General features: G+C 52.6%; 2 protein-coding genes across 8 annotated transcripts in view; one reads left to right on the forward strand and one right to left on the reverse strand.

The window, feature by feature from the left end:
• The window catches only part of CGREF1 (cell growth regulator with EF-hand domain 1), a 29,190-nt gene extending 27,977 nt beyond the window's left edge, over positions 1-1,213 (forward strand). For all 4 annotated transcript variants that reach the window (XM_070450377.1, XM_020886306.2, XM_020886307.2 and 1 more), the window contains exon 6: positions 91-1,213. In XM_070450377.1, coding sequence (XP_070306478.1) covers positions 91-537 — 447 coding nt within the window. In that variant the 3' untranslated portion in view covers positions 538-1,213. The remainder of the gene's footprint in view (positions 1-90) is intronic.
• Positions 1,214-2,132: 919 nt separating this feature from the next.
• KHK (ketohexokinase) lies at positions 2,133-15,072 on the reverse strand. Of its 4 annotated transcripts, XM_020886303.2 has the most exons (9): positions 14,450-15,072; positions 10,974-11,090; positions 7,143-7,277; positions 6,809-6,943; positions 4,913-4,985; positions 3,923-4,069; positions 2,803-2,891; positions 2,507-2,664; positions 2,133-2,420 (listed from the first exon to the last, which is right to left on the reverse strand). In XM_020886303.2, the coding sequence occupies exons 1-9, from the start codon at positions 14,539-14,541 to the stop codon at positions 2,335-2,337; spliced, it is 1,032 nt and encodes a 343-aa protein (XP_020741962.1). In that variant the 5' UTR covers positions 14,542-15,072; the 3' UTR covers positions 2,133-2,334. The 4 variants fall into 4 exon arrangements, with proteins under 4 accessions (XP_020741962.1, XP_020741964.1, XP_020741963.1 ...); XM_020886305.2 differs by lacking the exon at positions 6,809-6,943 and having other exon boundaries at positions 14,450-15,071; XM_020886304.2 differs by lacking the exon at positions 7,143-7,277 and having other exon boundaries at positions 14,450-15,070.
• Positions 15,073-15,105: the final 33 nt, after the last annotated feature.

Genomic DNA, 15,105 nt, shown 5'->3' on the forward strand with positions numbered 1-15,105 from the left:
GGCTCAGAGCCTGCATGGCAGGGATGCAGGGTGTGTGGGGAGGGTCAGGGTTCCTGGGAGCATCTCCAGTCACTACAGACTCTTCCACAGGTGATCCTGGTAGTGGACAAGGTGCTGGAGACTCAGGACCTGAATGGGGATGGGCTTATGACCCCTGCAGAGCTTGTCAACTTCCCTGGAGAGGCTCCGAGGCACACAGAGCCCAAAGAGCCTTCAGAGCTACAAGATGTTGGGATGCAGCCTCTGTTGGCTAACAGCCCATCGAGACAAGAAGCACATGAAGCCCTGAGTCCTGGAGAGGCAGCTGGAGGACAGGCAGAGGCCAGAAGGGAGTTCTTGGAGCCTGTACAGGAGGCTGGGGGACACGCTGATGCTTTCAGAGAAGCCCCAGGCCCTGGAGAGGAGGTTGGGGGACAGGTAGAGACTGGGGATGCTGGAGGGAGAGCAGAAGAACTTCTAGGAGAAACACTGGAGTCTAAGAACACCCCAAATGAGCTTGAGGTTCATGCTATTCAGCTGGAGAATAGTGAGATGTAAACCTTGAGGGTACAGGTTTGCACCACTAGAAGTCTCAGTGCTGGAACATAAGCTCTAAGAGTAGGGTGTGTATATTAGGATGACGACCACCTCTGTGCCCCGTCCTTGGCCCCAGTACGTGGTAGGTCTTTCTGTCCAGTTCAGTTCAGTCTATGCAGTTCAGGGAGACCCTAAGTTGAAGGGCAGCTTTAGGGCCCAGATGACCAATAAAGAACTGAGTGAACCCATCCCCCTGGGCCATCGATCCTCTGGCCCAGCGTGCCCTAGCCTCAGACTGCAGGGGTCAGGGACTGAACAGGCCTCTTGGGAGGGCAGGAATTCAGTTTACCCAGTGTTCCCAGAAGAGACACAGAAGAGTTCAGCACTAGGCCACAGCCAGCTGCAGACAACCGGGGAAGGGAGCTCAGCCTCTCCCCAGGGCCCAACCTCTGACGCACCCTCCTATATTCAGGGCAGATCTGCTCCATCACCCTGTATCTGCTCCCCACCCCTGAAAATATTAATAATAACTGCCATTTACAGAGTGCCTAGTGCACACCGGGCATCATGCTGGGCATTTCATAGATTGTGATTTCATCCTCAGCATAATTGTATGACCAGGCAGAATGATCTCTATTTGACAGATGAGTAAATTGGGGAAGACGGAATTCAGTACATACCCAAGGTGAAAGTGAAAGTTGCTCAGTCGTGTCCTATTCTTTGCGACCCCATACGGTCCATGGAATTCTCCAGGCCAGATACTGGAGTGCCTTTCCCTTCTCCAGGGGCTCTTCCCAACCCAGGAATTGAACCGGGGTCTCCTGCATTGCAGGCAGATTCTTTACCAGCTGAGCTATCAGGGAAACCCATACCTAAGGTGACGTAGCTAACTAGTGGCTGATTTGAATTCAGGTCTGACTGACCCTAAAACCCACACCTTTGATCACATTCTATGGCCTCACCCTGCTGCCCAGCGCCCATATGGACACTTGCTGATTCCCACATGCCTTCATCTGGGTCTCTCCCAGGGAAGGCACCACTGTATCCTGGGTCACATTTGTGGCCGAGGCACCGTCTTGACTTCAAGGCAACTTGCAGGGTGGGGCATGGGGGCAGTTACTGGGGAGATATTTTTGGATTGCAGAGGCTCCACCAAATCACAGAGTAGGCTCCCTGCCTGCTGGCCTCTCAGGTTGGCTCAGCCACGTGGACATGCTTGTGGCCACTGGAGTCTTGTGACAGCACCAGCGCCCAGAGGAGCTTGTCTCATGGCTTGTGGTTATTAGGAAGGCTCCCTAGTGTGCAAGGGGTTAAGTCTCCCCTCCCACTAGGAAGGTTCCAAGTCAGTCAGGCCCTCTATCCCTGCCTCCTGGGCACTGACACCCACATTGGTGACTGCTCTTCACCAGGAAGACCTGGGCCTCCAGCAAGGGCACAGCTCATGACAAGCCTGGCTCACTTCCTGCTGCTCTGGTCTCCACGGGCCCTCCTCTGGGCCTGGACAAGAGGTGAATTTGGGGAATAGAGAAAAAGAGGGCAAAGGATTGTTGGATCAAAACCTCTAGAATCCCCAGCCAGAGCAGCTCAGTCATTGAAGACTCACAGACTGCCAGGAGGAAGCTGGCTCTGGGAAGATTTATTTGCTCTGCGACTCTGCCAAGTGAGATGCCAGGTCACAGGTGGAGCCCTCCCGCAGCCCGGATCGGCCCAGGAAGTAGGGCAGCCTGATGCCAGGCTGGCCTCAGAGGAAAAGGCAACAGAAGCTAGTGACGCAAGCCAGGGGCAGGGTGTGAGCCGGTGTCCGCTGCCACAGGGCACTCATACGATGCCATCAAAACCCTGTAGACCACACTTCTTGCCGGCCACCTGGCAGCCGAACCTCAGCGCCTCCTGCATGCTCTTCCCTGGACAGAGGGACGAGTGGCCAGGTCAGCCGGGTCTTCGGGGCAGGGGCAGGCCCCAGCCCTGTGCCTCCTGCTGAGGTACTCACCCTGGGACAGGCTGAAGATGACCGCCGCGTTGAAGGTGTCTCCGGCCCCCAGAGTGTCCACCACGCGGGGCGGTGGGAAAGCATCCGAGTGAAGCAGCCGTCCATCAGGGCCCAGCGCGTCGGCGCCCTCCTCCGCCCAGGCACAGACCAGTGTGGCCCTGCGACACCCTCCTCTCAGCGAGCTGTTAGCCCAGCCCTGGCCCCAGCCTCGTCCCCCTCCCGGGGCAGACCCTGGATGCCAGGCTCCCTCACTCCTCACACCGGCACAGGGCATGGCCTGACTTCTGCGAGCTCACCCCTTCCTCACGCGGCTATACAGGCCCCTCAGGGCCTCCTCTGCTGACCGGAACCCGAAGTGCTTGGCCACATCTTTGCTGACAAACACCTGTGGGCAGTGGAAGAGAGGCTGATGGTCACCAGAGCTCTAGCCCCAGCTGTCCCATACCACCAGCCGCCTGGCACTGATATTATAACGCTGCTCCTCCAACATGGCCGCCTAAGACCTCAGGTAGCGTCCCATTGTACCTCACAAAAGGTTTTCTCACTCGCTCAAGATATGCTGGAAAAGCAGCCATGTAAACTGTGACACAAAAGTCCCAGATCAACGAATCTCCTCATAATTGAAAACCCAGGACGGGTCTTGAGCGCCATCTTGGGGTGCAGTCTACCATGAGTGGGTTAAATCACAGCTCTCAGGAGAGTTTTTGTTTTGTTTGGCTTTCCTCATACAACTGTGCCCTCTGATTTCTTCATCTTTAAAACAAAGGGCTGGGGGGGGGGGTTTTCTAGAGCTTTCTTAACACCAGCTACACATTAGAATCACCAAGGAGTTTTATTAAAAAATACTTCAGGCTCCACCTCTATCAACCAAATTGGAAAAAAAAAAAATGAGGGTGGGGTTCAGGCATCCGCATTTTTTAACGTGCAGCCAAGAGCCCAACCTGCTTCACTATGGTGCTAGGATTACCACCTAGATTCCATTTATGTTCCATGTTTACATGGGCAAGTCCCCTTCCCATCCTCCCTCACCTCCTAGTGGCTCCTAACCCATAGCTGGAGGGCACCTTGGAGAATGGTGCCATCCTGTCATTTGATAAGAGGAAAAGTCAGGAGGCCCACTGAGGAGAGGCTGGCCCTGTGGCTGGTTGTCCTGGCCTTGTCCAATCCCTCTGGACATACCCATGAGCGCCCTGGGGTGGAGAAATTCTACTGCTTGCTTACTGTTGAGGTCTGTGCAAGAGCCCAAAGCAGGGAGTCTGTCTCTGTGCTTTGCCCCCACCTGCCAACATCACCATGTGTGAAAGGCAGGACAAGGGAATACTCAGACTCCATTTAAGAACCAAATTAAGCTGGATGTGGCTGGGAGCTGGGGGGAGTGTGTGGGATGGGGGGGTGGGTGCTGCAGGGGACACTTACCACATCTCCATAACCAAACAGCTGGTACAGCTCCTCACGCGGCTTCTCCACCTCCACGGACACCTGGATCTTGCCCTCTGGAGGCTGCCTGGCATTGTGCTGTTCTATCCGCTGCAGCATCTTCACTTGCTCTGATGCATTCCGGCCCTGAAGCAGAGCAGGGCAGGGCAGGCGGCTCAGGACCAGCCGGGCTCATTCTTCCCTTCCTGCTGGAACTATCGATGATAGGGGAGAGGGGCCAGGGCTTCTGGGCTGGAACTCATCCTAAGTCTCAGAATTCCAATGCTGTTATGGACCTTGGAGACCTTATCAACCAGCCCTCCCATTTCACAGATGAAAAGACTAAAGAATAAAAGAGACTTTCCTGGGACTTCCCTGGCAGTCTAGTGGTTAAGAGTCAGCACTCCCAATGCAAAGGGACATGGGTTCAATTCCTAGTCAGGGAACTAAGGTCCGATATGCTACACAGTGTGACCAAAAAAAGAGAGAGACTCTCCTAAGGACTACAATAAATTAAATGACAGAGCTAGAACTAGAACTCAGGATCTCAAGATCTCCTTCCATCTAGACTCCAAAACTTCTCTTGGAATGAAGACTCTAGTTCCCTTTATTTGGGAGCTGGGTTGGGGCCTCTCATTCCTGCCTTCCCCAGAGTTAACAGATCAGGTCTCCCATGGCCTGGCTCCTGCCAGAGGCTGAGTCTGGAGGAGGTGGGGCAGCCTGTAACACAGAAAGCACCGGACTTTGCCTAGAGCCAGCCTCCCGCTTCTGGTGCCTATATCCTGCTGTGTGATCTTGAGTACATCACTGAATCTTTCTGGGCCTCAGTTGCCCACCTGAAAACATAAATGAGGACAGCGAGGGGATGAGTTGGGCAGTGCTGGGCTCATTTATCTCTAAGGAACTCCATGGTTTGAAAACCAAGGAGGCAGAACATGCGGAGGGGCTGGAAGGTCGAGGCCCTCAAAACACAGGTAGGGCAGGGCTTGCCTCAATGTGGATCCACTTGAACCGGGTCAGCTCAACCTTCTCAAAGTCTTTAGCAGACACATCTGGCAGGTTCCTGAGTCACAGGACAGAGAAGGTGCAAGGTGAGGTCAGCCAGAGCTAGGATCTCTAACTCGTTGCTAGGGCCCCTATGCCTGGCACTGCCTGCAGCATGGCAGGAAGCTGGATCTATAGCACATGCTTCTGAGGCTCAGCCCTGGAACAGACCCTGTTCCAGGCTAAACTTGATACCACTCCTTACCCCACTGAGCTCCATCCAGACAGGGGACTAGAGGCAGTTTCCTAGAGTGCCCCTTCCTGTGTTTGAGGCTGTGATACTATCTAAAGGCAAATTCATCCTCCGCATTTGTCCAGTAAGGGGCCAATCTACATGCTTTGGAGACCACATCTCCCAAAATGCTCTAACAGTACCAGGGACTACAATTCCCAGAATTCCTCTTGCCAGCAGCCCACACAGCTCCCAGCATGCAGTGTCCCGGGAAACTACAAAGGGGACTGCCATTCTTCCCAGAGCTCAGATCTAGTCCTACTCACTTCTGGCTGCCCCAGCAGTGTCAGCACTACTGTCCTGAGTTTGGCAGCTCCATGTTATGATCCTGAGATCAAGGTTGGTGCTTGAGGATGAATTTATTTTTGGCTGACTTAGGTGTGGAAACCTGGGAAGGGTCTGCATTGATCTTCCTTAGCCAGATACCTACACACAGCCAGTGTCCTCCCATCCCTGTTCTGCACTGAATCCTCCCTCGATTTAACTAGCTGCCTAACTGTGTCCCTTCCGAGGTGCTTCCCCATTGATAAACGGGGCTGACCCCTAGCCTAACAGGCCTGCTGCAGCTGGAGATAACATGTGTGGATATGACTGGACCGAGGCCAGTAGGCAACAGACAGTTCTCCTCGGAGCTTCTCTCCCTCCCTTCCTGTGAATACCCATATTGTGTCCCTGATCAAAGTTGCTATAGAGTGTTGCTTAATGGGCAGATGGCCAAGCATTGCCCAATGGGAAGACTGCCTCTAGCGTGTATGCCTACCCACTTATTCGTTGGGACACAAACAGCCCAGGGCCACTGGTTACAAATCTTGTCCTAGAATGACTGCCCCTCCCCCAGACCCAGTGGTTATGCTCGGTGGTAGGGTCAGCTGGAACCCCAGGGCAGTTGGGCTTGGACCATCTCAGCCCTAAAAGAGTACCTGGCACACACACACTAGGTTCTCAGGAAACTAAACCTCTGAGATTTCTCAGGAGGGAATCTGGGAGAGATGTCTCTCCCTGGCAGCCTGGGACCCTAAAATGAACCCCCCTACCAGGTTAGCAAATCATCAGATGGCCCTTATCTGCTGACCCAATGTCCCTCTTCCCTCTTTCAGCAATAGCTGTGCATGGTATGTGGCATTTGGTCTAGCCTCATTATGCTGGACCCTTGGGAGTGGCTTATCTTTTTTGAATACCCAAACCCTAGCTCCTGGTGCCATGCTGCAGGCTGGCAACCCTAGAAACTCCAGTGTGCCCCCTTCAGGGATCAAGGTGGTTTGAATCACATCTCCCATCCCTCTGCCCTCAGAACAACTTACCCACCCCCACACCCAGGCTTCTGATTGGCTAATTATGGAGGAATCACATCACAAATTATATTTTGTATAGATCTGCCTGCCCCTTCTTGGTGTTGACCAAGGCTAAGTCTCCAGGCAGAGCAAAGCTCACCCCTTCCCACCTCACTTGTCCCCTAATTGAAAACAATTCCAAAATCACTGAACAGTATGGCATAGGGACAATTTCTGGTACAAAGAGGGAGGCCACAAAGGGCAGGCAACTGGGATGCCTGTGTGGCAAGTGAGGAGGCTGATTGGTGGGCTTTGGCGGGCCAGGCCAGGGGGCCTTACGTGTCGTAGAGTACAATGGTACGGGAGCCATTGGAGTTGTTGACGATGCAACAAGAGCACGGGGTCTCCCCTCTGCTCTGCCAGGCCACCTGAGACACATCCACGCCCCGTTGCCTGAAGTCAGCCACCAGGAAGCTTGGTGGGGGAGCCCGAGCCAAGGGAAGGACAAGGAGACACAGATTAGAGACTCCAAGTGGCCCGGGCCTTCCAGACCTTCCAGTGGGGAGCGGTGCTTCCAGTGGGGAGCACACAGGCATCGGAGAGGAGGGTCCTGCTCTGGGGGCTGAGTGATGGTGGCAGCAGCAGCTGGCAGGGTGCAGACAGGTGTACAAACCTGTAGGCATGTAGGATGGTGCGGCTACCGCTGGCCTCGCTGATGATGACTGTAGAGATGGGGACGGAGCCCGTGGTCTGAAAGACCATGTAGCAGAGGTCCACAGAATAGCGGCGAAGGTCATCCAGGACAAAACTGCCAGGGCGGAGTAATCCGGGGAGGCGCAGTTCGGCGGGGGTTTGGGGATTAGAGGGTAGGTGGTGGGGCCACTGGGGACCCTGGGGTGCAAGCAGAGAGGCTAGGAAGGGACTGGGGTTTGTCACAGGCTTGGGGGGGGGGAGGCAGGAGAGGTGGGAGAGCATGGCCAGAGCTCAGGGTGGAAAATCCTCATGTACATTCTTTTAGGTCCTGACTGACCCTGGCCTTCAGTCTGATTCAAGCAGGAAAGATTTCACTAGATGGGGTGGATTTAGGGACTGAGGCTATGTACCCTGTTTGAACCAGGCAGGTGAGGGCACTGTGGCCTGCACCGTTCAAGGCAAGGCAGTATTAATAATTACAATGTGATACTTTGTTCCCCGGAATTCCAGTTGAGCTATTTCAAATCCTAAAAGATGATGCTGTGAAAGTGCTGCACTAAATATGCCAGGAAATCTGGATAACTCAGCAGTGGCCACAGGACTGGAAAAGGTCAGTTTTCATTCCAATCCCAAAGAAAGGCAATGCCAAAGAATGCTCAAACTACCGCACAATTGCACTCATCTCACACGCTAGCAAAGTAATGCTCAAAATTCTCCAGGCCAGGCTTCAACATTATGTGAACCATGAACTTCTAGATGTTTAAGCTGAATTTAGAAAAGTCAGAGGAACCAGAGGTCAAATTGCCAACATCCATTGGATCATCGAAAAAGCAAGAGAGTTCCAGAAAAACATCTATTTCTGCTTTATTGACTACACCAAAGCCTTTGACTGTGTGGATCACAACAAACTGGAAAATTCTGAAAGAGATGGGAATACCAGACCACCTGACCTGCCTCCTGAGAAATCTGTATGCAGGTCAAGAAGCACCAGTTAGAACTGGACATGGAACAACAGATTGGTTCCAAATAGGGGAAGGAGTACGTCAAGGCTGTATATTGTCACCGTGCTCACTTAACTTATACGCAGAGTACATCATGAGAAATGCTGGGCTGGATGAAGCACAAGCTGGAATCAAGATTTCTGGGAGAAATATCAAGAGCCTCAGATATGCAGATGACACCACCATTATGGCAGAAATGAGCCTTTCATCAGAGCCTCCTGATGAAAGTGAAAGAGGAAAAAAAAGGGGGAGAAAAAAAGAAAAGAAAGTGAAAGAGGAGGAGAGTGAAAAAGTTGGCTTAAAACTCAACATTCATAAAACTAACATCATGGCATCCAGTCCCATCACTTCATGGCAAATAGATGGGAAACAATGGAAATAATGAGACTTTATTTTGGCGGGGCTCCAAAATCACTGCAGATGGTGACTGCAGCCATGAGATTAAAAGACACTTGCACCTTGGAAGAAAAGCTATGACCAACCTAGACAGCATATTAAAAAGCAGAGACATTACTTTATCAACAAAGGACTGTCTAGTCAAAGCTATGGTTTTTCCAGTAGTCATGTATGGATGTGAGAGTTGGACTATAAAGAAAGCTGAGCGCCGAAGAATGGATGCTTTTGAACTGTGGTGTTGGAGAAGAGTCTCGAGAGTCCCTTGGACTGCAAGGAGATCCAACCAGTCCATCCTAAAGGAAATCAGTCCTGAATATTCACTGGAAGGACTGATGCTGAAGCTAAAACTCCAATATTTCTGCCATGTGATGTGAAGAACCAACTCATTTGAAAAGACCTTGATGCTGGGAAAGATTGAAGGTGGGAGGAGAAGGGGATGACAGAGGATGAGATGGTTGGATGGCATCACCAACACAATGGACATGAATTTCAGTAGGCTCCGGGGGTTGGTGATGGACAGGGAGGCCTGGCATGCTTCAGTCCATGGGTCGCAAAGAGTCAGACACGACTGAGCAACTGAACTGAACTTTGTCTCCCGGTTCCCTCTGCTTGCCCATCCCCCTGTACTCCTCTTTTGGAAGTTCTTCCCATCCTCATGTGATTGCTCTCATTCCACACCTGCCTTCATGATGCACAGCCAAGAGGTGGTGCTGCCTTGGTGGGGGCTGGGGGGCCCGCTCACCGCCCTCGCCTTCCACAGCATGGTGAGCCCTCCCAGTGCCTGAGGCCCCTCAGTATGGGTCCAGAACTCCTGCTCAGAATCCCCTCTGATCAGAATGAGTTGTGGGGGCTGTCCCTAGGGAAGACTGCACCAGCAGAACAAGGAGACCACCCCGCCCCTCCCAGCTCTTTGGAAATGCAGAGTCCTGTCACCAGGAGCTGGCAACTATACCCAGTAGTGTAGCCACCATCCTGGCCTTTCTCCCTATGACTGGACCCCACTTTCAGCAACAGCAAAGCTGGACAATACAGATTGGTATAAAGGTACCACATCAGGGCATCATTCTTTGTCTTACACCTTAAGGATTCTTTAAACAGTAGCTTTCCCAGGTGGCTTAGATGGTAAAGAATCTGCCTGCAATGCAGGAGACCCGGGTTCGATCCCTGGGTGGGGAAGATCCCCTGAGAAGGGCATGGCAACTTACTCCAGTATTCTTGCCTGGAGAATTCCATGGACAGAGGAGCCTGGGCGACTACCATCTGCGGGGTTGCAGAGTTGAACATGACTGAGTGACTAACACTTTTCCACTGCATGGATGGAAAATATGATTTGGTTTGCCAAATAACTTTTTGTCCCCACAGTGCCAGGTACATGGTAGGTGCTCACGCAGTGTTTGTTGAGCATGTGGGGAGAATTCGGAATGGCACACTTATCAGCATGACTGCTACTCAAAGTCGGGCCCACCACCCAGAGCAAGAGGCCCGGTCTCGCTCTAGCTGGGAGGAAAGGCAGCTGCTGAAGAGGGTTAGCAAGTGAGTGAGCCGCTGTTGGCTTTGGGTCCCTCTGTCCCACCCCAGAGGGCAGGCTCTAGCCCCATTATTTGCTCCATGCCAGTACCTAGGGAAGGGAACCTGGCTGCAACTTGGGGCTGGGCTCTAACAGCGTTCAAAGGGCTGTGCTTTTCAGGCCAACAAACTGGCAGCCTGCCCCTGTGCCCACAGTGGGCAAAGTGTGTGCCTCACCTCCTGATAAGTGCTTGCTGAGTCGGTAGTGCCAGGGGTCAAAGGGCTCTTGGGTAGCAGCCAACACAGAGCAAGTGCATGGGCCACTATGGGTGGCAGCCTTCTGGCCGATGGAAGCATGGGTCTGGGCCCAGTTTTAGCACATGGCATCAGGGTGTCCTTGGGCAGGGAGCTCTCGCTGCTTCAGTGAACAACAGGGACACAAACACTGGCCCTGCCCCCTCAGTTAAGAAACTGTGGCCCTGGACCCTGGGACCACGGATGCAGGACATCCTGGAGGGAGGGTGGGTACAGCATGTCCCTAACTGCCTTCTGCCACAAGCACAGGCAGGACAAGGGACATGAGAAGGGCAAAGTCACATCCACCATGGAGAGTCTGTTGGAAGCAAGGAAGGAGAAGGTGGGAAGCTGAAGCAGGCTCCAGGGAGTGGCCAAGGAAACAGGCTGTGAAAATGAAACCTTAACAAGAGCAACATTAATGACTGAGCAGCAGATAAGCCACACCAGGGAGAGTCTGGGATGCTGGTCCTCCACTTCCCGACTGCCCCCCTCCCCGCACCACCACCCATTTCTGGAGGTCACAAACCATTTCTCAGAGACTGTCCACCCAGGGCCAAGGCTTCCTTCTCCCCCCACCCTGAGGGTCACCCTTCCCTGCTCCCACCACTTACTCAGCAACGTGGCCTGGGGCCAGCGAGCCCATGAAGGCGCAGGGGGCTCCAAGCAGAGAGAGGATGGTGCAGGAGTTGGATGCATTGCCTCCACGCTGCCATCTCTGGGACAAGCACCTGCAAAACACAAGGAGGGTCCCTGCAACTCCAGCAGACTGAGCCCTGGGTGGGGCCCCCAGAATGAAAAAGCCAGGAGGTCCCCCTCAGAGAGCATCCAGGCCAGCCTTAGGCTCAGCGAAGGGAAGAGGCTCGGGTGAGGACCAGATCTGTTCCCCAGCCCAGGCTAAATTCAAGCTCACAGTGATTAATATCTGTCTCCCACTATTCTTATGACATCAGGAAAGCACTCCCTCGGTATCATCACAGTTTGAGGGTTCCACTGACTCTAGGTTACCTCCTCCTCTGTAACAGTGACCCAGTTCCCCACCTTCCCCCTCCTCCCATCAAGCCTTCTCCTTGACAGATGCCTCTTCCCAAAGGTGGCAAATCTACTGCTGCTCCTGTCTTAGGAGAGCCCATTTCAGTAATAACTTAGACTAAAATGATTAAGACAAGAAGCAAACCTGGACACTGTGATTATTTAAGAAGGTGGGGAGGAGGGGGGGTTGCATGGTAACTTTTTCTTGTCAAAAGTTGAAAAAGATTGTTGAATGAAGACAAGTGTTTCTCCATCTTTGTTTTTCTTTTTTTCAGCTTTATTGAGATGTAATTGACATATAACATTCTGTAAGTTTAAGGTGAAGAGAGGGATGATTTGATATACGTGTATACTATGAAATGATCACTACAATAAGGTTAGTTAACACATCCATTCCAGCACATAGTTGCCTTTTATTTTCCTTTGTTTTTCTCCATCTTTACTGAAAATCTAACAAAAGGAAACTAAGTCAGGATACACCTGATGGGCTGTCATCATCAACAACAAAAATGATAACTCACGCATATACAGTCAAAGCACTGGAATGATTTTTCATTTGTGTTCCAATAATACTATGAGGTAAACAGTGCAGGCTGTTATTTCTATTCTTCCAGTTTCAAAAGGATAACAATAATAACTGCAGTAGCTTACCATAAGGGGAACAAGCACCAAAGAACCACTAATTAAGAGAAATAAATGAAGTAGAATTTTTAGACTAAGGTCTATTTGTACACAAAACTTAACATAAGTTCCCTTTAGCCTTTGGAAAAGGGGGCCATGATCCCATGAGAAAGAAGGATACTAATCTGTAAAGGAGCCAACATTTCTTAAGCTATGAGCTTTAGAGAAATTTTCCTGCTGTGAAGAGAGGAGAAGCCTGGAGGGACTGGACTTGCTCAGAGTCACACCAACAGTTAAGCACAATGCTGATACCAGAACTCAGGTTTCCTGACCCCAAACCACTTCAAATGCTTTGTATTTTTAACTGGGCCCCAGCCTGAGGAGGTTTCAGAGAAAGGGGCTATAGCTTTACTCTGTGGAAACCCTTCAAAGTCACACGGACGCCCAGCTTTCTGTGCAGAAACGCTCTGCTGAGCATGAAGATGAAGTCTGGAAGGCCCTTTAGGCTTGGACTCTGAGAGGCCATGCCATTTCTCAGGGGTCTGGCCGAGTTCCAGGTGGCACCTCCTGAGAGTTCTCCGCTGCCCAGGGAGAGAGCCTGGGACAGGAGGGGCTGAGACGCTAGGAAGGCCTGGGTCCCCACTCAGGTCTGCCCATCTGGGAAGCACAATAGAGTCCAGGAGCTGGGCTGGATGGGATGGGTGCATGGGAGAGAGGCCCTGAAGACAAGCAAACTGCTCCACAGAGGAGCAGAACCATGGGTCTGGGGGATGGGGAGGCACCCCATGAAGGGCAGGGGGCGTGGAGGACATGGGAAGGGTCTCTTCAGAGAGGCACCTCGCTTAGTGCCCACCTTCAGAACTGGCCCCCATCAGGGGGACTAGCAGGCTCTGGTCCCAGCCTCCTGACAAGCAAGCTTAAAGGGACTGGGACTCAGCTCTAGTGGAGCAGGCACCCTGGGTTCCCCCGAGGTCCCCCACAGTTGGTAGAGAACCTGTAGCCCTAGAATTCACCGTTCTCCTGAGAGTAAGCCTATCCCTCACTGTGCACCAAGTCCTGGGGCCGGCTTGACCTTGGTAGGTGGGTGAGGTCCATACAGCAGCACACCCTTGTGCCCAGGCCCCACTGTCCCTTCACCCTTTGCCAGGGGCTCTAACGTCTGGCAAACAAAGCAGCCCAAAGCAAAGGGTCACCTCCATGAGATGGGCAGCAGCAAAGCAACAGGGAGCACCTGAGAGGGCAGAGGGCTGGAGACCTAGAATTAGGACACGTGAGTTTTATGACTGCTCTGCCACTCCTTAACTATGTGGCCTCTTACAAAAACTGTCTCATTTCTCCAAATCCTTAGCTTCCTCATCTATAAAGAGAGAATGGGACTGATCCTTACATGCTTCCCGTGGGCTGCTGTGAGGAAAGCATGTAATGACGCCTGTGATAGTGCTTTATGGACCCAAGGCCTGAAGAGCTCCCGGTGCTCTCCCCTCAGTGAGCCTCACGGTTACTGGCACTGTAGTGTCTTCCCGAGCTCAATCTTGAACTCACCTTTTGTCCAGTTCTTGGCTGAGAAACTGAGAGCCAAGAAGCAATTCTTCTCTGTATTCTCAGCACTAGACTACCCCAAGAGAAAATCCCAGATTCCACTGCATTGGAGTGTCTTGAGATGACAGTGTAATGGTGTGGTTCTTATCAAGAGTAAATATAGGAACCAACAAATGACTCTTCAACTTCCACCAGACAACCAAGAAGGGTGTTTTCCACTATGTTGTTCACCAAGTACTGTAAAAAGGACTTCTGGTAAACTCCTTTTGGAATTCAGCACAAGGAAAAAGTCTGTACGGCTCATGAACCAGCTAGACCATAATTCATAGCATCTCCAAATTTGCCTGCAGCGCCAGCAAGCCCTGAGCTACAATGAAGCTCAAAGACCATTGTTTTCAATGTTTTTGAACAGTCTAATTGCACATACTTCTTATTGTAAGCTACCTCGAAAACACTGTTTAAAAGAAACAGATGAGATCTATAAGTGGTAAATAACTTAGAAGTAAATGCTGGTGATAGGCACGTGCACAGGTCTCGTTAAAAAGGAAGGCACTGCTTTTGCACCTTCCTAGCTTATGCCCTTCGGTTAAGTCACTGTGTCTCTCAGGGTCTCTACTTGCTTAGTCTACTTGGTAAAATGGGGATAATGGTGTCTGACAGGTCCCAGGATTGGAAATGCGAAGTGGAGAACACAGTGCTATCCAAAGCCTGGAGCTTAATACTAAAGGCCTCAATTCTTTCCCCAGGTCCCCGGCAGAGGGCATGAGGCACCGGCTCCCAGGGCGACTCACAGCCTCGCTGCCGGGCCCCGGCTTCGCATCCCTGCAGTCTTGGCCGCCTGGCACAACGCGGGGCTGCAGCGGCCCCTGGGGTCACCAAGGGGCCCGGGCGCCCCTACCTGCTGTCCGTGTCCTCCTCTGGGTATTTGTCCATCACATTGATGATGTCCAGCACCACTAGCCCCACGCACAGAATCTGTTTTTCTTCCATGAGGCTGCTCCCGGAGCTTTCTGCCCACCTGGCTGACGGGTTCCTCCCTGGTTCTGCCTCCTATCCGGGTGAATGGTGTCCCGGCTCCCAGAGTCTGGCTCCTCCTCCCCGTTCGGAGCTCCTCCTCCAGGGAGCCTCCGGCGGCGGCGAGGGGTGCCGTGGGGTGCAGGGGACGGAGCGAGGCCCTTGCTCCCCACGACCACCCACTCCAGCAGATCTGGGAGCGCAGACCCCGAGGTCTCGGTACTCGGTCTCTCCTTGGCAATCTGCGTGGCCCAGGAGATGGCTACGTCTTTCCACTTCTTGCCCTCAGTTTCCTCACTTGTCAGACGAACTCTGAGCTGATGCAAAGCTCTCTAAAGCGTAACTAGGCAACCTCCTGAACGCCAAGAGAAAGTACAGCAGAAGAGCATCCCATGCCCCGCCCGCTCCCGCACCAGCTGATCTCTCTCCAGACCCCAGGCCCGCGGGGTTGAGTCGGGCCTCGCAGCTGGAGCCTAACCCGCAAGCATCCCCAGCCGCGACTCGCGCTGTCCCGACTGCCCCGCCCCGCCCCCGAGGTCG

This window comes from Odocoileus virginianus, chromosome 2 (assembly GCF_023699985.2).
Source record: "Odocoileus virginianus isolate 20LAN1187 ecotype Illinois chromosome 2, Ovbor_1.2, whole genome shotgun sequence".
Classification (NCBI taxonomy): Eukaryota; Metazoa; Chordata; class Mammalia; order Artiodactyla; family Cervidae; genus Odocoileus; species Odocoileus virginianus.

Bases quoted from the DNA above. Each gene is read 5' to 3' on its own strand.
- KHK (XM_020886303.2), bottom strand. From the start codon at position 14,541: ATGGAAGAAAAACAGATTCTGTGCGTGGGGCTAGTGGTGCTGGACATC. The intron at 11,091-14,449 runs GTAGGGGCGCCC...TGTGTTTTGCAG, and splicing joins GAGGAGGACACGGACAGCAG to GTGCTTGTCCCAGAGATGGC. The intron at 2,892-3,922 runs GTAAGTGTCCCC...CACTGCCCACAG, and splicing joins TGTTTGGTTATGGAGATGTG to GTGTTTGTCAGCAAAGATGT.